The sequence below is a fragment of the Cryptotermes secundus genome, unplaced genomic scaffold, assembly GCF_002891405.2.
Source record: "Cryptotermes secundus unplaced genomic scaffold, Csec_1.0 scaffold160, whole genome shotgun sequence".
Taxonomy (NCBI): Eukaryota; Metazoa; Arthropoda; class Insecta; order Blattodea; family Kalotermitidae; genus Cryptotermes; species Cryptotermes secundus.
Window position 1 is genome coordinate 197,021 of NW_019745080.1, and position 26,247 is coordinate 223,267.

General features: G+C 41.0%; 1 protein-coding gene across 2 annotated transcripts in view; it reads left to right on the forward strand.

Moving 5' to 3' along the window:
* Positions 1-1,323: 1,323 nt before the first annotated feature.
* The window catches only part of LOC111874853 (paired box protein Pax-6), a 162,383-nt gene continuing 137,459 nt past the window's right edge, over positions 1,324-26,247 (forward strand). The window contains exons 1-2 of one of the 2 annotated variants that reach the window (XM_033755635.1): positions 1,324-2,124; positions 17,222-17,430. In XM_033755635.1, coding sequence (XP_033611526.1) covers positions 17,289-17,430 — 142 coding nt within the window. In that variant the 5' untranslated portion in view covers positions 1,324-2,124; positions 17,222-17,288. Of the gene's footprint in view, positions 2,125-17,221; positions 17,431-26,247 lie in introns of those variants that run through there. The other variant, XM_033755636.1, reaches the window with a different exon arrangement.

Below are 26,247 nucleotides of genomic sequence, written 5' to 3' on the forward strand. Positions count from 1 at the left end.
TTTTGTGAGGAGCTTAGCAAATAGCGACTTTTCCAAAAGGACACAGCTCCATGGAGTCAGTTAATTAGCCACCAATGACCCATGGGACCCGTTAGAATGATCAAACCAAGAAAAGTGTGCACAGCGATGCCTGTACCGAACACAGCATTGGTGATAAATGTATACAAAACTTGTTCTGGAATACCTTGAGGGCAAGAGACCGCGCAAAAGAATTTGGCGTACATCGTACAATAATATTAAAAGATAATTAAGACGATAGAATATGTCAACACCCAACGAATTAATCTAGATAGGAATAGGATCCGATGAATGTGGTATTGAAACAACAGTCGCCAGGTAAAGAAAGAGATAAAAGTCCTGCATTAACAACAAGAACATTCACTGCGTCACCTTAGAAGTACACTCAAATAGATTCTTGTCGCGACAGTATATCTGTGGGATATGTAAACCCGTTCGCCTCGCCTAATGGGAAGTTCAAATAAAGTGACAATGCAAGACGAAGCCTCTTAACAGCGCCATGGCATCTCTCGCACTTCGATTGTACTACTGTGTATCTCGACTGCGAGACTCCAACTCCCTCCAGCGGCCGTAACTGGAACCAACATGTCTCACACCCACTGCGCCCTCTCACGGTCCTTCCGCACGAATAAGCATCCAGCATTTAAGAATCAATGCTTCCCATCTCACGCTCCCTACCCCCACCACCAACACAACCCCCTCCGTTTCTAAACTAGATCCTATTGGACCATCCGCCCGTTCACTGGCTTTCTGATTGGTTTACCCCTTAAAACCTGTCATCCCCTATACTTCCCGCGATCCTTTTTTTCCTTCATCACCATCCCCATTTCTCCCTTGATTATTCTCACCCTCTTTTAACTCCCCTTTCTCATATCTCAACACCCTGCATGCACAGCAGAGGGGAGATTTTCGGAAAAAATTGAAAAAAAATAAGGGAAAATTTTGGGAGGAGAAAAAGGGATGAATAGGGTGAGTTATTTGAGTAAAGTAACAAAGATAGAATGCATGAGAAAGGGGTGATATTAAGAGAGCGAGAGTAAGATAAGGGTTTAAGGAGTGAAATGGGAGAGGGTGTTGGAGAGGGGTGGTAGATTGACAGCAGTCTGTAGCAGGCCTGATGAATGAGAGCTCGAGGTCTGACAAACCGGACGGATAAACGGACGGACGGACGAGACTGCGAGAGGAAATCTACGCACGCACGCAAGCCGGGCAGCTATCGAGGGGAGGATCAGCTCCCTATGTGTAAAGAGATCAGTCCGGTATGTCTCGTTAGTTCGGGAAGGTGACCGCGTCCAGACTGGCCACAAGCGCGCCAAACTTCGAGCCTCGCGGACCCGAACAGAATGGCTCGTTAAGAAACCGCAGTTTCGCTCACTAGACATGGACAATAACAAACGTGGGGGCAGTTGTGAAAAATAAAAGTGTGTTAATAGCTACATCTAATGAATGTGTGTGCAATAAAATATGCAAGTGATAAGCATGAAGCAGGATGTGACACTTCTAAATGCAGTGTCGAATATCATAAAAGTTTTTATTGACATTTATTGTTAAAGAAATATTTTGTCGCCAATTCATACTGTTTTATATTTATTGAGTAGCCTACCAATTAGCAAATCATGTAAACCTTCTATGTCAATAAGTGTTGGATAAACATCCTTAAAAATATGCCATCGAAGGAACGAAAACAAATGTACTTTTTTGTACATCTGGATTATGGCACTGTTATGGGCTTCTCTAACTGAAATAATAAAGTTCACTCCATCAATTTTGTAAAGCAGCGCTTTAACAGTTGTTTCAATGAGGATGGTTAAAATGTCTCATTTCAAAATAAAATTCGTAAGGTTTTTCGTGACTGCTTAGGAATGAACAATCCTTCCTGTTTGTTGTAAGGATTGGTGCCCACTGTATTAGAACCAAGTGAGAGGAAAAGAGATTCATTGCCAACAACGTGGCAAGCGTCAAGAGAAAAAGAAGACTGGTGATAGGTTAAGGTTTTAACTGTGTCGTTGAAGAAGGGTCGGCAAATTGAAGACAAGCCCACGTGCCTGGACATCCACCTAGGAGCACTAAGACTACGCGCTGGGTACCTGGTGAAACACTTTCGCCGTGAGTATAAGTGATCTGAAAACGTGAACACAGGCCTATATTTTGATAGAAAAAATATTTCTTTCTTACTTTAAACCATTTACAGCAATTTAACTCTAAAATGCGTCACTTCATTAAAAAAAACTGTTTTCATACTAAGAAAAGAATCATAAAACCGTAACAGATTTTAAAACTACAGCGTGAGGCCTAAGTAAAATAAAATATCCCAGACTAAAAGACTGTGTGGCCGGTCACAGTGGCCGCGAGTTCTAAGGCATGAACCGTCTTCGCCCGCTCCAACACTGGGATAGTAAATTCGAATCCCACTCAAAGCATGCATGTCTGTGTCCGTTTACTCTGTGTTTATGTTGTTCTGCGTGTAAGTAGCGGCCTTGAAACCGGCTGATCCCCCGTCCAAGGAATCCTACCGATTGTGTGTAGGTTGAAGAAACTGGCCAAGTGGCCAAGGTCCAACAAAATGACCGTACAGCCACAGACAGAAAAACCCATGTGATTTCCCTGATAAGGCTCGGTTGATTTTTAAGAGGCAACAATGAGCACAGGTACGAGAATGAAAGTTGGACCTAATTTCACTGCTGACTAACAGTCAATATGAATCTCATTAAAATTTTCAGCCTCCAAGTTCCATCACTGTTACACGTAACGACACATTTAATAGCAAAAATACATAGAAATACTTCAGAAATCTCCTTTGTTGCCATCCTCATGTTTACTGTCACATGACTAGTGTTATTGGTATGAAGGTTTTTCTTCCGGTTTAGTCAGACAGTGTAATTTTTAGATGCCCATTCTTAGACTCAATTAAAGTAATATTCGCCACGATTTCGAATTCAGAGAAATAAAATGTGAAGAAAAAGAAACGTTTTAGAATCCATGAAATACGGTGCCTTTTGTTTCATGTGCTCCGTCCAAGGAACTCACATTCTGTAGGGTCTATACTCTGTATAATTAACTTCCCCTCTGTTCTTATGTAGGAATATAAAGGTTTAGCCTGCATTTACGAAAAAAAAAAACTTTCTGCAGTCTCAATAAAATGCTGCACTAAAATTACAGCGTTAGCTATAACTCAGCTTTGTTTATCATCTAATTCAATTAAACATTTAAACGGAAAATTTCATGGAACGGTTTATACACGGACACAGAGCTCATCTTAAAAATACATTCCTTACAATTTAAGAGAATAAGATACAGGCTACTCATAGGCCTAAGAGTCTACGTCCTTAGCTTCTGCTGAGAGCATATGGTCTAAATTTGAACCCGTTACAAGTAATTTGTCTCACATCGCTTCCAGTTTTAAAGTACCCAGTTCTTAAATTCAGATATCAATTACAGGAACTGTGTTAAATTTAAGTTTCACTTGTGTTACGATCGAGTATCCTCTTGCTATAAGCATAATGTATCTTAAGATAAAATTAGTGGCTTAATTTGTAAGAGTGCATTGGAGGATACAGTTCGTTTCTCTAATATCTATTACAGGATATTACAAAAGGAATTTGATATTGTTCTAATTTGTTGTGCAAAACAGAAATATTTAAAATTCTTTAAGATATCGATACTGTTTTTATCACTAATGAAATTCTTAAATCTGCAGTTAACAAATCTAAGGACTCAAATATAAGAATGAAATATAGCCTATCATTAACAATATACAGTAGGTAGGCCTCCTTAGGAATCACGTTGTTATTATTATGGACGAAACCTAACCCTGCATTTTTGCTTATCTAACTTGACGGATTTTGATTAAATTCCAAAGCAACAATCTACACCGAACACTGTAAGCAGATATTTTTTATTTATGTTGGTCCGTTTTGATTCTAAACGTTTCATGAAGCTCAGACTTCTCTGCCGTCAGTTTCCTCAAATGCTAATCTCAGTGGCCACGTGGTCTACGCCATGAACTGTCTTCGCTCGCTCAAACGCTATGATGGCGGGTTTGAATCCCACTCAAGGCATGGATGTCTGTGTATGTTTATTCTGTGTTTGTCTAGATGGCGGCCTTGTGATGGGCTGATCCCTTATCCAAGGCGTCCTACCGACTGTGTATGGGATCAAGACACTGAAAAAATGGCCAAGATCCAATAAAAAGGAATTTAGAGCAATAGATCGATAGTTTTCTCAAATACTAATTAATTAAATAAATGGTTTCTCAGCTACTCAAGAAATTCACAGAAATTTTTGGATTTCGAAGGTTAATTGTCGTGTTCACTCTATCCCGCCACTGGTCCTTACAGTCAGTTAAATTAATGCAATCTTCATCCTTCCATTTAACTTCTTAATATTACAAAAATCCTGTTCATAGTAGAAAATGCAGACCTCGTTAATATCTGCAAGTTTAATTTGAAATATTTTTGGATGTGGTGATTTTGTTATGTGATACAAGAGATAGAACTGCATAGAGTTGTACAGCCTGGTGTTGTTAGTTTCATTAGTTTTCCAATGACTGAGCTGTAACACGTAGCACAGAACACGTTATGAAAATACAGGAAGATGCGTTAAGTGTCGCTACAGTTTCAATACTTACCTGTACACAAAGGAGGCAACAGCTACTAATTGTGCGGCGCTTAAATTTTAGTGGAGAAGTTCTTGAGGGCATCTAGTTTATTCGGAACTCTGTATCAATTACGGTGGTCGACAGTTTACGTAAAAAAAGAAGTAATCAAAATTCTTGCAAAACTGCGGCCTTAACTGAGCTTCAGTTGTATATGTCGGCCTATTCCAAATTTTATACGCGGTGTCACAATATCAAAGGAAACAAAAACATTTTTACCATATACAATGTTAAAAAATATTAGCTTAAATTGGGCCGTCTGCACAACAATAATATTTACAAAATAAAGACAAAATGGATACTAACGTATAAATATTTGTTTTATTATTATTTATTATACACAGGCGTTGCGCTATATGTTTCGACCTTTCTTAGGTCATCATCAGGGGGGTCACGAGAATATCAATCTCATTCCTTGAATTGAGTTGCCTTAATATGGATACATATGTTACAATTTCGTTTTGTTTTTAATAGCGAATACACTTTTGTAAATTGTACCCTTACAATACATATTAAATAATTCAATTCAGAAATTCTTATGGGTCGCCTGATGATGACCTAGGAAAGGTCGAAATATGTAGCTGAACATCTGTGTATCATAAATAACAATAAAACTAATATTTACCTTAGCATCCATTTGTCTTTTTTTGTAGATATTATTGTTGTGCAGAAGGCCGCATTTAACTATTGCACAACACGCAACGGGATGCATACCATAAATATTAAGAAAATACTTAACATTATATAATTAATCTTTATAATAATAATAATAATAATTTGTATTTACTAGTATTTATTTATGTCGCTTAAAATTCAAAATAATTTGTTTAATTCTAGCATTAGAAAATACAGGTTAAGGATATTAAAGGCCCGAAAATAACATTTTGAATTTTCCTTCTATAATTTCTGAAAATTATGAAAAATACTTCATAATTGTCTTCGATACAGTACATCTGTGTATGTTACAATATTTTTGTATATAATTGGTATGCAAGTGAGCGAATTATATAATTTAGACTTAATGTCCTCACGACAAACACTACGATAAACGGCCTTATTTTATTGAGATATGACGCCGTGCAGTCCGATAGAAATTTGTCAAGATTTGCGTTCTGCCCGTTTCTTGAAGCTTATTTGCGTCGTGTTCTTTTCGATACTGAAGCTGGAAGCGGTACCTTTCTCCAAATCCTTGGTAAATATTATCAGAATGTACGGTGTCACATTTATAAAGATGACAAACTTCATAGTTGCTACCGTGAGAACCTAAATCCAGAATTTACTAAATGATTATTGCCGCCATCATCTTCAAGTCATTTTTAGCAATGCTGTGTGATTTACAGTATTTTGGGAGTCCTCTGCTGAAATCCTATACCAGGTACTTCATAATCCTACCATCGGTTACCGAAAGAGGATGACCTTACGGAACCTTAAAATGGATATCATCAATCCTATACACTTCTGCCTGCCTGCCTACCTAACCACCCACCCACCTATCCATCTACATATACTTACCTATATGTCTAACTATTTTTTTATTGCTAGTGGGGTGGGACTAAGTCCCTTGTACTGCGGCCACTTCTGGCCTATTGTACCAGCCCCAGATGATGGGTGAGGGTGATTGTGGAGCAATTGGTGGAATGAAGATTGGCAGGGGAAACCGAAGTACTCGGAGAAAACCTGCCCCAGCGCCACATTGTCCACCACAAATCCCATTTGACCAGACCCGGGATCGAACCCGGGCGGCCGCGGTGGGAAGCCAGCAAATAACCGCTTGAGCTATGGCGCGGCCCACCTACCTACCTATCTACATATCTATCTATGGTTCTACAGCCCTTGTGGACCATGGCCATACTTTCAGTTTATTAATCTACGTGTATATACAGTCGATGGGATTCCTTTGATGGGTGATCAGCCCGTCGCAAGGCCGCTACCTACACACAGAACAACGCAAACATAGAATAAACGCAAGTGGACATCCATGCCTCGAGTGGGATTCGAACCCACAATCCTAGTGTGTCGTTCCATGCCTCAGAGCGCGCGCCCATTGTGATCGGCACCTCTACACTTCAGAAGTTGGAAATTTTATCACCACGAGCCTTAGCAGGGGAACAGAATTCTAACCTATAAAACAAAGCACTTGAGAATTCGCAAACGTATCCAATCTATACACGTAGATTTAAAGTGAATTCAATCTGCGAAACTTCGGAATTCGAATCAATCTACTGGGTGTGAATGTAGCTTATACGTGCAATGAATGGCATCTCGAACTCTGCCAGCACCAAGAATTAGCACTTTCTGTTGTATTGCAAACACTCCGGAATGTACCTAAGGTACCATTAAACCTAAACCTTGGGGAATTTCCTGTAGTCGCAATTTCCAACTTTCATCTTTCCGTTAACTTCCCGTTGTGTTTCGCAAAGAGTGAAAATCCTCAACCATTGTTTTATAATCCGCAGAAGCTTAAAATATATTTCCAATGGTCCAATCTGCATTCACTTATCATAATTAGAATTTTCTAGCACATTTATTTACTCTCACGTGCTACAATTGACTTGATCTCACTTTGAATTTTCTCACTTACTGGTTACTTCGTGTTGAGGGAAAAAGCAAACTGCATAGAGTTCGTGTCTGAAGGATCATCGGACTTCGGAAATCGGAATACATTACAACGGGCGCGGATATAAAGGACAAAATCTGTCTGTGTAGTATTGTGAATTTCTAGAGACGATGAGAAACTAGGAAGTTTTTGTGACCAGAAAACTATTTAAATTAAAAATCCCTGATAATAAAACCTTTATATAATCACATCGTGTTTTTGCGTTTATTGCGTGTATTGTTTATGTATCCTGTGAGGTATTTCCGTGAATTGACTTTCAGTCCGTTATAACGGACGACGACGATATCGAACGAGTCGCCTCTCCCCCAGATTATTCCGTTATAACGAAGGTTTACTGTACTTGGTCTATCGCAGAATTATTCTAATGATAATTATATTGTGATATCACGTACGCCTGAAAGGCCGAATAGCGGAGCCAGAGCGGAAATCCATTGCTAGCCAAACACACGTTCCCGCAAGAATGAACAGACGCAGAATCGGCCGTAGCTAGGCAACGGTTCGGTAAATATATTTCAGAGGTTACGCAGTCAACAGAGGGACCTACGTTTCTGGGTAGCAGTTCACTAGGCACGTCTCGCAGCAACGGAAAAAACATAAATAATAACATAACAATACACCAACTGTTCGAAATGCTGATATATATTCGGTTCGCCTGGAAGTTGGTTCATTTCAGTTCAATCATTCGGCATTCGTAAGAGAATTCAGGAGGCAATAAAAAAAAAGTAAAGCTATCCCTGTAACAGGCCGTGAAGGCCCATAGGGTTGTGAAACGTTGAGGGTCCCATATTATCTAGACAATCGGCTCAAAGATTGCCGCGCTCTACTCCCCAGGAAAATTATTTTAATTAATTCCTGGTATTCATTTTTGTTAGAGGCTGAGTCAACCCCAGGGCCACAGTGCGGCTGGAAGGATTAGGTCAACTGAAAAAATCCAATGACCTCATCGGGACTTGAACCCGCGACTTTCCGGCTTGTAGCATAGCCCCTCAACCAACTACGCTACATAGTTAAGTGTTCAGCTGTGGAGTGCTAACCGTCGGACAACGGAAATGAAGAAATAACTAATTCGTAAATCAGAACCAAGTCAGTCACGCAGAAGAAAGACGCCTTTGGTCCAGTAATAAATGAAGCGGGTCTTTGACAGTCATTGATTGTGAGCTCTTCAAGTTGATTGTAATTGTAATGAAAGAACCAATTAGTCAAATCATGCAATCCAGAATCCGTTATCAGTCACGCAAACCCCTTATACTTGAAAACATTAAATTTGAAATTGTTAATTACATGATGTCTTGTCCTTCTAGGAGAGAGTTTTAACAGTCCTATTTTTACGTTTTACTATATGAGAAACGCCTTTAACTAAACGTAGATAAAATTGCATGTGTCTCATGTAGGAGCCCTACAAGCATCTGAAGAATTTATCATGTTTTTAATAATGCATTCGAGATGTTTTCAGATTAATCTACAACGTCAAGGAAATTTCGACTTTCATTAACTTTCTTACAGACTTACTCAGATTTGATAAGAGAAAAACAACATGAAGAAGTGTTGACTTTGCAACATATCACGAGATGTGCGTTTAGAATCATGAAATAGAGCAAGAGGAAAAGCACATAGCGTGAGAAAGTTATTGCAGGAAATGTAGGTGTATGAAGTATTTTAAGCTTCAGTCGAAGTGCGTCTTACCAGATTAAACTGGAGGAGAAAATAATCGTAGGTTAAAATATTGATTAGTCGAATCAACTGAACAACTTAAAAGAGTACCAGTTTTCAATGGTGAAAGTTATACAATTTATTAGGCCTTTTTATTTACGTTGTTTTTATACAAAAGCAACATAAATAAAAAGGGCTAATAAATTTGTAAAGATATGTAGACACTACAAGATAATCCTAGGGTTATAAATAACTGATTCTCTTCCTAATAACATATCTCATCGACTCACTAGCCATGTGCCAGTCTCGAATTTTCGAGATGAAAAAGAGAAAAATAATTGCCGATCTTGATTAAAATATTAGTGAGGTAATGGAACTTGGGCTGTTTTGAATTTACTTTCCTTATTTCGAAAAACTAAAAGCAGACATATAAAGTTACGTTGCTGCCTCTGCGTGTTTTTATGTCTGTGTTTTTAACTTTCGAATGCTTGAACCAGTCTTTATGAAACTTGGTATGTACATCATGGCACCTGAGCTAATCTCAACGGCGTACTTCATAAATCCTTCCAATTTCTGTGTGTGTCTCTATGTGTATCCTCTTATCATTGCTGGGCAACGGATAGGTAAACACGTTCCCGCTGCAATTAAGAATTATTGGAGGCGTCGTTTTCTATATCGTCCGACTCGTATCAAAGAAAAGTTGGGGATTAGTCCTTACCCGAACTTCTTACTTTTTTATAGAGGACATAAATAAATGCCCAGAAACATAAAATGGAAAGCTCTAACTGAAATTTCTGTAGGCTTATATGCACTTTTGTCTGTGTATCTGTTACAAATAAAAAAGATTGCTTACATTAAGAATATTTTGGGTAGCGAGGCTATGTTAATTACAATATCGTCATTTAACGGGTGTGTCTTCTGTGTTTCCAGTGTGCAGGTAACTATCCGACAAAGCCCTGACAATGCACATCTAACTTGCGGCATTGGTTCACCGGTAGCTCATAGCTTTAAGTGCCTCTGGTTTCTATTGCTATCCATGCCAACACTCACCAAATACAAGCGGTTCCTCTACTCTGTTCTGAAACCTGCCCCAAGCTTACTAGTTCAACGCCATTTCACCGTCAGTAATTATCCTATTTACCAAGTTCTGTACTTGAGGCATGTAATTTCTTAGAGCATAACGGGTCTAAGTTTAACTGCAAACATACAGTTACAAATGACGCCTCTTTCCCTCTATCGCAGATCTTCTATCCTGTTCACAAATACAAAACTCCATTCCAAATAGTGGTCTTCTGCAATCTCCTTTATCCTCCGAATTCTTTTCCGTAAAGTTGGTAACACGTATTAAGGGACCATATAAGGTCCAGTGCATAAAGCGATCTATCTGGAATTCACAGGCCTTATTTCCAAGCATCATCAGAACGTTAAATAAGCATAATATACGCAAGATGTCCGACGTCAAAATCTTTCGTGCTATAGCAGGAGTTCAATTGGTTTCCGTACCAAATATAACAATTCTGGGGAGGAGGTGAGATGATAAAACTAACAACCATTTTAAATAGGGGCCAATATTTATTTTAAAATTTTATAACCAGACAAATGTTTTGTTTACAATAAAAAGGGTCATTAGTATTGTCACGAATTAGTGACTAGACACGGGATTTGGACTAGTAATTAGATCTATTGTACACTTATAAATCGTAACTACATATAACTATAACGCTCCCCCACCCAAATTCACGCACTAGACTTCTCAATATAACACACGCTAATTTTTCACAAGTCGTTGCCTGGCAATAGCTCCCAACAATAGAGATTCTTCAGCTTTTGTCCTCACGTCGTTGCCGGTTGGCTGCCGTATCCCCTACTCTTTTGTCTCAACTGTAGACTATCAGTTAAATTCAGAGCGACAGAGAGAGAGAAAGTGGGGAGGTAGTGAGAGATATTACAACTTGGGGGGGGGGGCAAGAAACTATATCTTCGGTTCTGAGGGTTCCCAGGCAATGCTCGCTTGTCCTTCTGGTAAAGCTACCGCATATGATACGAATTTTATAAAAAATATCGCTTTACCTAGCAATGGCCTGTTTCTCATATGACTTGCCGACCGTAACTTAGCAACAGCCTTCTCTTCTGGTTCCACTATTCTGGCCTTCAGCCATTATGTCACAGTATTTTCTAACGCGCTGTTGCGGCTTTCGGCTGCGATCGGCGCCCAAATTCGTTCCTTCATGTCGTACAGTGGCCAAACACTCGCAGGTTAGATATACTACAGTGTTAAAAAGCGCGGCACTTGTAAGAGAGATTAATTACTGTGGCTTAATAATTATGTTGATCTGGATTTCTTTAAATACGGTTAACCTTCTTCTCTGTGCTACAAATGACCGGACTCAGAAACAAACGTCAATACCGACTGGGATATTAATCACCACTGGCAACCACGTGACATACTGTTCACCACATCTTCTTAGGCATGACCGTGAGCAAAATTATGCTCTAACGCCCCCATAAAAATAATAACCGTACCTATGTAAATATGAACTACTTTCATGCTGTAGGATTTGAGGTTCTCATAACGGGGGTTATGACGTGTCCTATATTGTGGGATATAGCACCATGTAGTCCGCTGAAAGTCAACCGACGATTTGGAGGGACACGTCACCTCCATCTTGACTCTCCTTGCTATCTGCTTGATGCTGGTTCTTGCTCGGCTTATTATTAGAACTTGAAGATGGAGGTGACATGCCTACGAAACGTCGGTCGATTTTCAACGGACTACACTGCGTCATATCCCAGAAGATATCTACTTACACGTTGTTCAAATGAAACCCGACCGGGAATTGTGTTGTGTGATAGATCAGTGGCGGTTGAAAATATTTTCATTGGCGTAAATACAGGCAGCCCATATATGAACCAGCCGACAGGACCCCTCCACAAATAAATCCCTGAGCCTCTGAAGGAAACACTGCACCACCACAGCCTTAAGGTCCTCATCCGGCACAAATAAACAACCCCGAACCGTTAGCACTTCCTTCAGTGGGCCAAACAGGCGAAAGGGTTTCATTTGAACAGCCACGGTATCATAGCTCCGGAGAAAAGATTCAGGATAAAAAAGAAACGTCAGCAATGACAGTCCTACTAATTAGCTCTAAAAAGACACGGATCGCTAGGCCATTCTAACTACATTTACCGAGGTCTGTCATAAATTGTTACATAAAAACTACATAGGCAATATTCACTATACCAGCATTCATACAATGCCAAATAAAAACATTTCTAAAGGCAACAAGTACATCGTTTTAAAGATTTAGTTAGCCTTACTATTGATACGACAATAGGGCTCGAGATACTTTCATGTGAAGCTAGCTACTAATTAAGGGCCATCGAACTCACGTAGTAAATGTGAGAATTAAGTGAATGCAAGGGGATGTCACGGGATATAAGAGACATCTATACACATAGTTGCTAAATACAATGCAGCTACAAGCTGAACCACGCATACTGCCTAATCCCCATAAATGAATCTTCCTTTGTATCAATTGTTCATCGATACACTCCGAAAATTACATTTCTCAGTAATACCATTCGCTTGTGAGAACACGGACTAGATCCATGTGACATAATCCCATGCTCTTGCAGGCATGGCAATCAATCTTCGGGTTCCATAAAGGAAAATAATTTTCTGAGCAACTAAGCAGCTGTCAGTTTATCAAGAATGACTGCTTTCTTGTATTACTTAGGCCTAGGTCATAAAAATAGGTAAATCTATCCCTGTAACAGGCCGAGGAGGCCCATAGAGTTGTGAGACGTCGAAGCTTCCACATTTTCTAGACAATCGGCTCACAGATGGCGGTGAGGTTGTCAGCCTTACGTGCCGGCTGCCCTCCACCCCCAGGAAGGTTCCTGGTACTCATTTCTGTTAGAGGCTGAGTCGACCCAAGGACCATAGTGCAGCCGGAAAAATTAGGTCAATTGAAAAATCCAATGACTTACTGAATATCGGAGAATCATAAGAATGGACTTCATTCCACATGTGTTTAGGTATACACTTCTCACCGACCACATTAAAGAGTACTATTAAGTATATAAGAATTCGGTTCGTACCTCACAGGAAACACATGACATCTACGCCACAAAGACCAGTTGGTTAATGTTCTTTAGGGAAAAGGTCGCTGTCTATAGCGAGAACCATAAGGAAAGCGAAAAATAAATTTTGTGGGCGGAATGCAGAATGTAATACGTTAAAGCAAGTGGTACGTAGAGTAAGCAGTCGACTTTAGAGTGTTAATCCATTTGTAAATAAAGGATTCGCTTATATATTTCTGCGCAAGCCGCACTAACGCGTTAAAAAGAGCCGCATGCGGCTCGCGAACCACTGTTTTGTCACACACGTGCGTATAGTCGTGTAGTATGGTGATTAATAAATAATAACCCGTAACGGATTTGGAAGAAGCGATCATATCTTAATCGAGGTACAATCCCAGCATTTAACTCAAAGGGACTGAAGAAAACCAAGTAAAACTTCCATCAGGCAAGCCGGTGACCAGGCAAAAAATCGAAAGGAGCACCTCCCGAGTAAGAGTAATATCATCCTGCTTGATGGTTTCAAAGACACTGTGAGTTTTAGCAGCAAGCAAGGACCCGGAAACTGTCCATAACTGATTCAGGATATCTTCAGATCTTCGTAACACGGGCTAATAAACAACATTCTAAAGTTAGTATACAGATTACGGAATTAACTACAGGTTTTGTTGTTTTATATAAACGGATTTCTCTATTGATTTTCTCCTGCGCTGTATCCGTGATGCTGAAATATAATAGGATCTCCCGTCATTCAAGACCTGCAAGACGCTCTACTTCTCTCCATGGAGACCGTTTGTGTTTTCAGTTCTTCTGCTCTACGTTTGAAGACGTACTGATCATTATGTGTTCCCTTTTATAAGGTAGGGATATTTGGTAACTACCTTCCTTAACTCTTCGAAATACTGGCTTTCGTTGTCTCGTTTTGACTCGGGGTAGTAGAGAAGTAGATTTAAATCACCTCATTTTTCAAATCGCGCCTCGAAAATAATTCTTACTTCAGTTCTGAAATATGTTTGTAAGAATCTATGTGTGTCTATGTTGAACATACTGTCACGTAGTGTCTGTGTGTGGTTATAGATTGGGTTGTGGGCTGGATATTGGGTTTACTGGCTACTTATAAACACAACTCGAAACAACAAGCAATTACTGCGCCATCGTTAATCTCCACAGTTCACAAACCACCACAGCACCCGCTAAGTCCTTTCCAGCCTTCTGTGTCTTCACCAGCTGTTTCCTGGCAACGGCTTCTAACAGTGGAGATTCTTCATCTTCACGCGCTCAAATCCTCTCTTCGCAGACTCCCATACAGAACTGTCTTGGTTGCACCAGTTGCCTTCCTTATAACTTCTTTGCATCGCCCGAGTATAAAACACCGTTTCCAACAGTACCTCTATTCTTGTATGAGTATCCATCGCCTCGGGGAAGTGTTTACCGAGCCGTTGCCTGGAAAAGAATGCTGTTTCAGAGCCGTTGGCTTGCAACGGCTGTTTCTCTAGTTCTACAGTTCCTGCTTTCAGTAAATATGAAATAATACACTCGTATATTATATGCATCACTTAAATATCATGGGATTTCACAGTTAAGTTGCTGAGCAGGTTGGTGCAGGGCTAAAGTTATGGTCTTGTATTAGGTATTTATTCGGTTCTAATCTCGATTGGGACACTGACTATGCTGTCTAAGATTTGTAGTGTTTTTCCTTAGTTTTCCCAGGAAAATTCTCGGTGGATACCTCGATTAGATCACGAATGCTTCATTCGACATAATTCCAAATCTTTATTCACCAATTATCTTACCATTCGACACCATACATTTTGGCATATCGACAGCGTGGTAAATTAGCCCACAAATAGATAATAAAATCCCAGATAGCTCAGTTAACATAGTGCCTACACTTAAATTATCAACAGGTAAATACGCTGAACTGTATAAATCGAAATCAAACACTGACTGAGCGAGATAACGGGAAGCTTTAGGAAAAAAATGGATTAAATGTAACCTCTACTTTACTTTCATTTGTTTCGTATTGTACACAAGTTCTAACAAGCGAAACACTGATAGAATGATCTAATAAACTTATTAAATAATATTTATACTTCGTACTTCCATAACCTATTTAAAAGCGTTCTTCTTGCGCTTAATTAATTAAGCACCACGCCATGAAGACGTTTGCGAGAGTGGCCAGCTTCACGTCCTGACCGTTTTGACCCCAGAGAAACAGTTCCCGGTAACATTTGATAAGAGAATGATGAGTCCCAAGGCGGTCTAGAAGCTGTGGAAGAGAGAACAATTTCTTACCCCTGCTGGGAATCAAAACCCTGTCGTCCAGCTCGAAGTCCGTTGCTATAAGGACTCAGCTTCCTATAGAAATTGTCCCTTTTGCATTTTTTTTTAATTCCTGATCCATTTTCGCACTGACAACTTTCGGTGGCTATATTCAAATATATTTCGAAAGCGTACGCGATGGATTCCCCTAATAACATGAGTTCAGGACAGCTGCTTCGCTTGCTCCGCCTACTTCTGCCTATAATCCTGTGCCCTAATAGGGTGCATACAGAGTGCCATATGTATGGATATAACAGAACTAAACATGTGCGCGGATACAGAGAAATAATTTCTTAGCAAGACTTAATGGAAACTGTTACGATTTCGTTCTTAATTCCAATCACGAGGCATGGAATCAAATTCCATCTGTACTCTTCTTTCAAGGTCAATGCGCGGCATTCACTGTCTTAAAATGAATTGCTTCTGGTGTGTGAAAATATGGACAGGATTAATGTGGTTCTGAACACGGTCCAGCAGTGGAGTCTGGGATGTGACAGCATGTATGATTAGGTTCTAAATGGTTCTGACGATGGTGTATAACACTCAGCATTACTGGAATTTTGAACTCCGACCATTGTCCGGTATTCTAGAAACTAGAAAACACAACGTTTCGGAAAGTTTATTTTTTCTGTCCTCAGGTGAGGTGTGAAGACAACTACTCCCTTAGAAAGAGCTAACCTCAATTACTGGACATTTCTAAGGAACCCAACAGAACATGTGTCCACCTGACCTGAGGACGGAAACAGATCCAGTTTTCGAAACACTGCGTTTTCTAGTTTTTTAGAATACCGGATGATGGACAAAGTCCGAAAACTCAGTAATTCTGAATGTGTACGATTTTTACCGACGTTTCGGAAGAATATGTTGCCTGCATCTTTAGGACTAAAGTTGGAAACACTTTACTAGACTACACGGCTTCACACATCAGAAGACTATAGGTAAAGTTTATAGCTCCAGTCACGAGAATCTCATCCATCACATACTTTGGACATAGTAACAAAAAGGGTGGAGAATTTCTTGGCTTGCTGCGCGACTATTAGCCTCTACGGAGTTAGAACCTCCAGTGAAAATTAAGAGAGGCAATTACCAAGGCCCTCCATAACGTAGTATGCAAGCTGAAAAAAAACTTCGGCGTCATTTTCGGGTGACTCATCATTGTCCTTGGTACACCGTAGCTCAACGTTCCCCTGAGTGAAAAACAGAAAAGTCAAGGTCGACCAGTTCTACCTCCTGCTACCTCGCCTTCTCTTCGTTGGACGATTGGAGACAATTAAATTAAGTTTCTTCTTGTTCTTTATGGGGGGCACGCGATAGCGTAGTTAGTTGAGGCACTATGCTACAAGACGTATGATCGTGGGTTCGATTTCCGATGAGGTCATTGGATCTTGCAATTGATATAATGCTTCCAGCCGCACTGGGTTCGACTCAACCTCTAACAGAAATGAATACCAAGAATCTTCTTGGGGGTAAAGGTGCGGCCGGCGCGTATGGCTGACAACCTCACCGCCATCTGTGAGCCGATTGTCTACAAACTTTGAGAACCTCGACGTCTTACAACTCTGTGTGCCTCCACGGCCTGTTACAGGGATAGCTTGGCGCCTAAGGCTGACCTCACCGCCATCTGTGAGCTGGTTACCTAGAAATTGTGGAAGCCTCGACGTCTCACAGCTCTGTGGGCATCCACGGCCTGTTACAGGGATATTTTTACCCTTTAGGTTCTTTAAGAGAGACCTACTTACGTTTTATGTAAAATAGTGGTGCAATCTGTATCAACAAGAAACTTCTTCGTTCCATTCAGTTTCATTGACCACTGGATTCTCTTTAACTTTCCAAATCAACATTTAAAAATACTTTAACGACGTTTCCTTTCAATTGCCCAGGTTCGTGGTTGGTGTGAAAGCAGACTGTCCAGCTCGGCTAGACAAGGGGGTGGAGACGGTGCAGTTAATGCTCCAGGGTAGCCGCCCCCTATCTACCGCCACCATTCTGCCGGCACAGGGGCATCACCAGCTGGGCTCGGCCACGGCGCCATGGCCCCCCACGGCCCACCATTCCATGGGCCTCTCCTCGGACGACATTCCCCACAAAGGTAGGAGATGGCTGATCACTGTTACCTTTGACGCTCCAGTAATATTTTAAAAAAATTCCAAATTATGTAGAATATCTGCATGATCACGTAACAGACCTTACACACTTGTAAAGCTAGTATACAAATATTGTAGAAAATATAAGCCCACAGATGGACCCACTGTACAAAGGGACAGAGTGATATAAGGCGCATATAGATTAAGGCCACTTGAACACGGGGACCTTGGGTTCAAATCCCATTCGGGGCAAGACTGTAAATCTATATTTATCCGGTTTTTCTTTCCCTGTGTAAGTAGAGGTCTTGGGAAGAGAGCCCCAGCTAACATTCATGTTCCCAGAACTTAACTGAAATAGATCAAAGGACCTAATCGGATAAGGCTGTAGGCTCTATAGGGATAAATGATTCTAGATAGGAAGAGTTACATTTTCTGTCACCTTGCTTTATGAACATTTTCCTATTAGAATCGCTTATACGAGTATAAGGTTGTACTAGTAACACTTTTAAAGAGAGAAAGGCAAAGTTCTGTCTGCCTTATCTTCTGAGGTAGGCGTACGAATATTTAGAAACCGAGTTTACAAATTGTAGACTCAATTCAAGAATCAGAAATTTTGCTCCTGAATGCAGAATCTATTGAATTATTTTCTACCGAGCAGCCTGGCCTAGTAGTAACCCTTTAAGTTTGTATTCAGAATGTTTTGCTTTCAAATCTCGACCAAGACACCGGCTAGCCTGAAGATATTCATAGTTTTCTTCAGTATCTCCAGACAATCGGGGATAGTACCTCACTTAGGACATGGTAATTTCCTTCCAAATCACTCACATTTGTCGATCATCAATATGTTTCGACTTCTCGCTATGTAGTCTCTATACTGAGTGTGTCGTGAAGAAAGCCACGAAGTGAAATAATGTGAGTGGACCCCCACGGCCTGCTACAGGGATATCTTTACCTATTACGGGGCACGCGGTAGCGTAGTTATTGAGGCACTATACTACAAGCCGGAAGGTCGCGGGTTCGATTCACGATAAGATCACTGGCTATTTCTAGTTGACATAATCCTTCTAGCCGCACTATAGTCCTGGGGCCGACTCAGCCTCTAACAGAAATGAGTACCAGGAATCTTTATTGTGGGTAAAGGGCGGCCAGCGAGTAAGGCTGACACCCTAATCGACATCTGTGAGCCGATTTTCTAGAAAATGTGGGAGCCTCAACGTAGGCCTCCACTGCCTGCTACAGAGATAGCGTTACATTTTACCTTACTACGAACACTGTTAAAACAGATATACTAAACCTGCCCTCTATTCCCTTGATATAAAACTTCACGAAAAGGCCTCCCACTCTTTTCCCTTATGTATTCTGCACCCCTTTGGAGCACTTAAGAGTAAAGGCGACAAAGAACCACAACCAAGAACCAACCAACCAACCCTCCCCTCCAACAATCAGAGTACATACGTCCCCCACACTTGAACCTCAATTCCTAGTTCCCACATTAACTTCCCGCCACTCTGCCTGTTCCATCGGCGTTTCCTCCCTCAGGACTGTCCTTGTCGGTGTTCCGAGCTCAGCCGCTGAATACACACAGAATGTTAACTTCACTCCAAAATATCCACATCGACCTTCGTCTAATGCCCCTTCGGGCTACATGAGAATTTGGAGATTGCAGTCTTTTGGGTTGTGACACCTTGTAGTCCGGTAGACACGCACCAACGTTTCAAATATACCTTCCACTCCCTTCTTCAATGCAGTGAAGTGAACCACTCTTTTACATTCAAGGTAGAGAGATGTTCTCTCAAAATGTTGATACCTATACAGAGTGCCCCCCCCCAAATGTATGCACACTTCGAGATAAAAATATCTGCTTAAATAATTGATTGGTACATCTACAGTTCAGCTTCGAAGATGTCCGTAAACAGTCATGGAATGGTCAAGAATTTTCTTTTATCCACGTCAACCAGACCGGTTCTGGGCCCACCCAGTATCCTTTTGGATGGGTACTGGGGCCTCTTTCCCTGGAGGTAAAGCGGCCGGTGCGTGAAGCTGACCACTCATCTCCAGCTGGTGCCAAGGTCAAGAAAACGTGGATCTATACATCCACTCTCCAATATGCCTTCATGGCATGGTGCTTAATTAGTTAAGCACAGGGACAACTTTACCTTTCTACCTATAGAAGTTACCTATGAAAATTTTTAAAGTTGAATTGATGATATACAAATAAATTAGTTAACCAGATATTCCGCACGTTGAAAACTGTATAAAATTTTTTGGGCCCCTCTGTAAGTAAACTGCGCATCATCATTGCGTAGAAGACTATAATTTTCATAGTGATCATCATGACAACCAAAATTTTACACTGTTCCTAAATTATCTTTGAGAGCGGTCATCGTCAGTGAAGTAGATCGTTGCGTCATCGCTGTAAGTTACTAGTTTCTGCTTTCAACATATGTATGTTACCAAATTCTCATACCGGAAATCCCGTAGAACAGAAAGGACTCTTCTTCCGTAAGGCTGTCTACTGAAAATACGACGTACACACAAGTTTTAAATAGACTACACGCCAAAGCTTGATGCAAGTTTCAGGCAACTTAACAGGAAAACGTTGTCAGAAATAAATTATATAAATTTTGCAATTAAACGCAAATGAATTCTTCTCGGGCAATCAGCCACGTGAATAGAAGTTTCGGGCGCTGTGTCTTTATTACAAATGAGTTAGCCGACCTGCAACAGTTGGTAATTTGTGTACAGTTGAAATCTCCGAAATGTCGAAGCTTCACTTCTATACTTCGTTGCTGAACGCTCCTGAATACGCCTACTTCTTTGCAGGATTTGTGTTATAGGCTTACTATTCTGAAGATGCCACAGAGCCTGTTGGCTCAGCCGGTAATGCTCGTGACTTCGAGGCGTATTTGGGAGGTGATCGGTTCGAAACTCGCCTGTACACCGGATACCCTCTCTGATTTATTTCGTTGTTTCCTCACTCTCACCGAGCTAATACCAGAACAGTGCCCCTTACTACGACACTACCTATTCCTTCCATATCCTTACCAATCTATTACTCAAAACACGCAGCACAACATACAACAGGAGAGAATACAACCCACCAAATGCACATGTACATCGAGGGGACTTATATACATATATCAGCAACATAAGCAATGAAACAGAAGAAAGCAGTTTCCTCGCCCAATAATTTTAACACCTGATGATGACCACAATGGCCGAAATATGTAGTGATGGACATTTTAAGTCAATAACTTTTAATTAATACATTTTATAGAACACAGTGTTGCACGCAAGACTGTAAAAAAACTAATGGACAGTACTATTCGTTAAATCACTCAACGATGCAATACCACATATTCTGATATAGTCCTAATGGCAGCGTTGTTAAATAAACCATAAAAATTTTTAAAAATTGGTTTGATTTTGGAAGCATAAGGTATACACGTATGAGTCACATGAAAAACACACACAAACCTGAAAGAAAGATACCAACAGGGAGCCAGAAGCAGAAATTGGAAGATAATATTAGACTGGACATTCAGGTTTATCAAAATATAAACATTTTTCTGACCAGCTTCTCAAAAGAGCCCTGTTGCGGGAAGGGGATAAACTGAGTATAATAATGTTGTGTTTTATCATCCTGTTACAGTTGGTATTAGAATTCATTTCTTGGTTTTGTTTACCATCCACTATGCGGCAACGTTAAGATTTAAAATTAAATACTTTTAAAATTCGTCACTGCACTATATACGTATTTTGACCTACTCCGCCATCAACAAATCTGATGATGTCCGAGAAGGCCGAAACTTGTAGTACAGTGCAGTGCAGAATTTAATTTGAAATCTGAACATTTCTGCATGGCGGCCCACAAACAAAAACCAATAGGGCTATACGAGTATATCACATACGTACAGGTTTAATAATTCAACTTATAGCCGCAGAAATAACCCAATAGCTAGCCGATATAACAGTCATTCACCTTTAGCGCTCTATTACACCTTCCCATCGGGTTTTCAGTATTTGAGCTCAGGACAACTATCGTTCTATCTCCGATTTCAATAAGGCTTACTTTCCAAGTTAGCGATGATGTAAAGTAGCCTTTATCGGCGATTGTCCTAAGGTCGAATAAGAGCTTGCAATACAGCATTCCTACATACAGGCTGACGAAATTCTTAAGGTCTAGTGGGTGCCTGTCAAAAGCATGCAGACCCCAAACCGTGAGATGATGTAAGACAGCGATACATCTTGCCGTACAGGGTACACAGTCTTTCCTGGTCTTTCCTGACGTTCTCACAGCGGGATGGCACGCAGTCTGCTATAAGTTCAACATTTAGATGGACTGTACTCCGTGCATCTTCAGGATCGCAGGATAAGCCAAGCGACCAGAAAGAAAGTGCACTTTAATTGCTAGATTGGAAAGGGTTCTGACGATAGTGTATAACACATGGGATTACCGGGTTTTGGGGCTTTGACCATCTTCCTGTATTCCAAATGACACAAGAGAACACGTTTCTGAAAATGGATCTGTTTCCGTCCTCAGGAGAGGGGCAGGAGGCTCCTAACTTGTTGTACTCGTTAGAAAGAGCTAACCTCTAACACTGGACTGTTTTTCGTGTTATTGGGAATACAGGCGGATGGATAAGTCCAAAAACCCATTTACCACGACTTCAATTCCTGTCTGACACTTTCTTCGTTTGCTCAGTTTATTCTTTCATGATGAAGACTGAGGCAGCAATTTTTTTCCGAAATGACAGAAAAATTCTACCAGACTAAATACTGTCACTCTTCATGGGCGTAAATTACTAACATTTCAAAGATATTAGAAATTGAAATATTTATTCAAATACAGCAGCGTTACACGTAACAAAGGAAACGACAGAGATGAGAGCGTACTTACCGGTAAACAATGAGAGAGAGGGACACGAAGAAAATGTTCTTGGATTCCCAACATAAGCACTAAGGAGGGCATTAATCTTGGCCCGGAGACCAGACATCTGTCTGAGACCCCATCAATGATTTCAGCCTCTCAATGCAAATCCTATAGGTAAAATATAAAGTTGTCCCTCTGCTTAGCTAATTAAGCACTATGCCATGAAGACGTATGGAGAGAGGAGGTATAGCTCCACAATTCTTGACCTCTACACTAGTTGGAGGCGAATGGTCAGCTCCATGCCCTGGCAGCTTTATCCCCACGCCGAGTCCCCGGTACCCATTGGATTGGAGGCTGGGTGGGCCTCAGAGCCTGTATGGATGCGATGAACAAGAGAAATATCTTGCCCCTGCCGGGAATCAAACCCCGTCCGTCAAGTCACTAGCCCGTCGCTAAACCGACTGAGCTATAATACCACAAATTAGCCTACGACCGCTTCCTTCAACATGCTTTCAAATATAATCATAACATTCAACCTATAGACGCCTAGACTATAAAGTGATAAAATAAAAAAAAAAACCTCCGCGGCTTAGTTTGCAAGCGAACTATACCGACCGAGCGACCGCCGTTTGTTGGCGAAGTTAGTGCCGAGTTTAGCGGATAGAGGGTGTCACGTGGTCAGCTCAATGAATCCCCAAGGCCGTTAATTTCTGTTCTCTATCACTGCTAAATATATCACAAATACTCTAAACATGGTTGGCTTTTGTGTCGTGACAACATGTAGTTTAGAACACAGATACCAATATTTCGGAGGAAAGTGCTGCTTCATCTTCAGGGCATAGGGCTACTATTCAGTTAATGAGTATACACCTTTCATAGAGCTCCTAGGACCGTGTATTGGACCATCGCAAGGCCTTCACATAACGAGGATAGCAGAAAACAGAAGAACGTGGACACAAAGCCAATCCTCGAGCGGGGTCCGAAACCTGGACCCCAAAGTTTGAGATACCCAGAATCGTACTCCCCTTAGACAACAAGAACAAGATCTCATGATCGGAAACCACTAAGTCATGAAGTCGTGTCGTCAGGTACTTATGTCTACTAACGTTTCGAAAGAACATGTGACGTCCATTTTCAGGGTAGACCTAAACATAACGATAGAATATTCCGCGAAAACACTGGTACATACTGTCACGTGTATGAGTGAATATAGATGGGGTTTGGATTGGTAATTGGCTTTACTGAACTCTATCAGATCCGTAACTACAAGTAATTATAACCGTTTCACTAATTCACACATTTTACAATTCACTAGAGCACACACTTCAGTCTTCTCAGCCTTCTGTGTCCTCACCAGCCGTTGCTTGGTAGCGGCTTCCAACTGCGGACATTCACCATCCTCTGGGTTCCCGAAATGTTCACGTACCTAGGCTTCAGCAACTCTAGACTAACTGACTGTCTGACTAACTCAGTCACTCACCACCTAGCTAACGCAACCCAACTGTCAGTCAATCAGTCAGTCAGAGTCAGAATTACTTTACGACTGACGGTTTACGGCCAGTCAGTTCGTTTTGGCGCAAAATTCCTTGAGGATCACGACCAGAGATTTTTTTCTTGCAATTGAACTCCTGCAGACATAGTCCTTATGTAATATCCTCTCTGACGAGACGATGGGGTTGTCTATCTCGACACAGACCGAGGAGAAAAAACTCTTGCCATTATTATTGTATGCAGTTTTAGCGGCTGACTCTGCTGGTTTGAGCAAATATGCCGCAATATGTGCATCCCACACGGCTGTAATCTTAATTTTCACTGCCGTGAGAACTTCAAATCCCATCTGAAACTTCTGTCTCAACAGCTCTCAACTTTCTGAAGATGTTACGAAATTCTGTTGAAGGTGGTGCTTCTTGGGCAAAGCGTAAGAGTTTTCTGAGGGATAGAAACGTGAGAACAGCCTTGACTACAGGAAGCGAAATGTGAAACTTTGTTTCCCTGACTGTTGTTGTCTGACCATATGATGGTAAGCCCGTAAAACAGGTGGGCGGAGTTAGGGTTCAAGCCCCTCCCGCCTATACTGCCCACACCAACTCATACAAAGGCTTTGCCACGCCTCGAGACCCTTTTTAATTATCTCCTCGACGTCTCTGGACACATCTGATATGGAAATATCCCTGTCCTCTTGTTGGTAGTACAATACTTTTGCCATTTATGTCTGTATTACATATTTACATTAAAAAGGTAAAGTTGTTTCAGTGCTTAACTAATTGAGCACGACGCTATGAAGGCGTATGGGGGAGAGGATGTATAGACCCAAGTTTTCTTGACCTCGGCACTATTTTGGAGTAGTCAGCTTCACGTCCCGGCCGCTTTACCTCCGGAGAAAGTGTCCCCGGTACCCAATGGATAGGAGGCTGGGCGGACCTCAGAGCCAGTCTGGACGCTATGAAGATAAATACCTTGCCCTTACAGGGAGTGGAACCCCGGCCGTTCAGTTTGTAACCCGTAGTTCTATCTGATTAAAATGAAGAGATAACAGCTTCTACAAATTCAGTACAAGATTGATTATGAAGTAAGACCCTGATAAATAAGTAGATACAGAATGTTAAGCCTACCACACTGTGTAGCTTATACATTTAGGCATGTAGACCCGTTGCTAGGCAACGACAGTAAAACAAGCAACTATACAACTGCCATTTCTAGGCAGCGGCTGTCAACAGATAAGAATGCAAAAAATTTAATGTCAGCAAGAGGATGCAATAATAATGGGAAGCGGTGTTTTCTATTCGGTTCGTGTTGAGATATAAGTAAAACAAATTAGTTAGTGAAGTGAAGAGTTTTTGGTGAGTGACTGAGTCAGTTAGAGGACTGCTGGGGTTCAGTCGTTGTGAGCTGTTGCTGAGACCGGGGACAGTTCGGGAACCAAGAGGAAGGGGAACGTCCGCAGCTGAAGCCGCCACCAAGCAACGGCTAATGGAGACTGTAGCAAACTGAGAGCACTAGTCTGTGTGTGACAGTGATTTATAAAGTATAGTCACGAGTTGTGTGTTAAAAAATAATTCATTAGGCCTAAGTCCGATCATCAATCCGAACCCAGTCTATGTCAAACTCATACATCTTGCAATATTAATATATTCCTTTACCTGTTCTTCTTTATTGGGTTACGTACAAGGAAGTACTGTTCCCACTTGAGTTTATATTATAAAAGAACAATTATAAAAAGTATTTTTATTTCAAAATAAAAACCACAAAGTGGCTTTGTATTTCCTCCGCACGAAGTTCACACTATACCCCTAGGCACCTGAATTTCGGAGCAACCCATACATAGAGTGGCATATGCCCATGGCATGCAGTTTCTCCTTATAAAGGCCCTAGGTCGATGTGGAAACTTGAAACAAGCAAGCAGCGGTGAGACAATTCAAGTGTAAAATTTCCAGTTTAAACAAAGGGAAACCCTGCTAAAGGCTAACCTATATAGACAGCTGCTGCCTGCTTCAAGAAATACACGTCTAGCAAACTTAATTTTGCCTCATTTTCTCTCATTTTTTCCCCCAACCCTTACCTTTGTATATCCAATCAGGGGTAACCTGACAACGAACGATCCAAAGAAGTTAGTAGACCCACTGGATATACTTTTGTAAGTAAATTAGAAGTTATTTTTCAACTTCCAAGAACCAAGCGGACGCAACCTCCTCTTTTTATAAATATGACCTGTGGTATGAACTCTGTGGAGCAGAGTCCTACTAAAATCACTCAGCTACTTAATAATCGAAGGCTCACTGCCGCCTTCACAAAAGCCGGCAAGTGGTTATAATCCTGAAGAAGATCAATCACTCCATATCCTACCACAATATTGTTTTAAGACCCACTTTATAATTAATCTTCTCGTGATTAAGCTGCCGTTGTAGCATAGGATATGTAAATTAGGCATAATCTGCTCTATAAAGCCTGT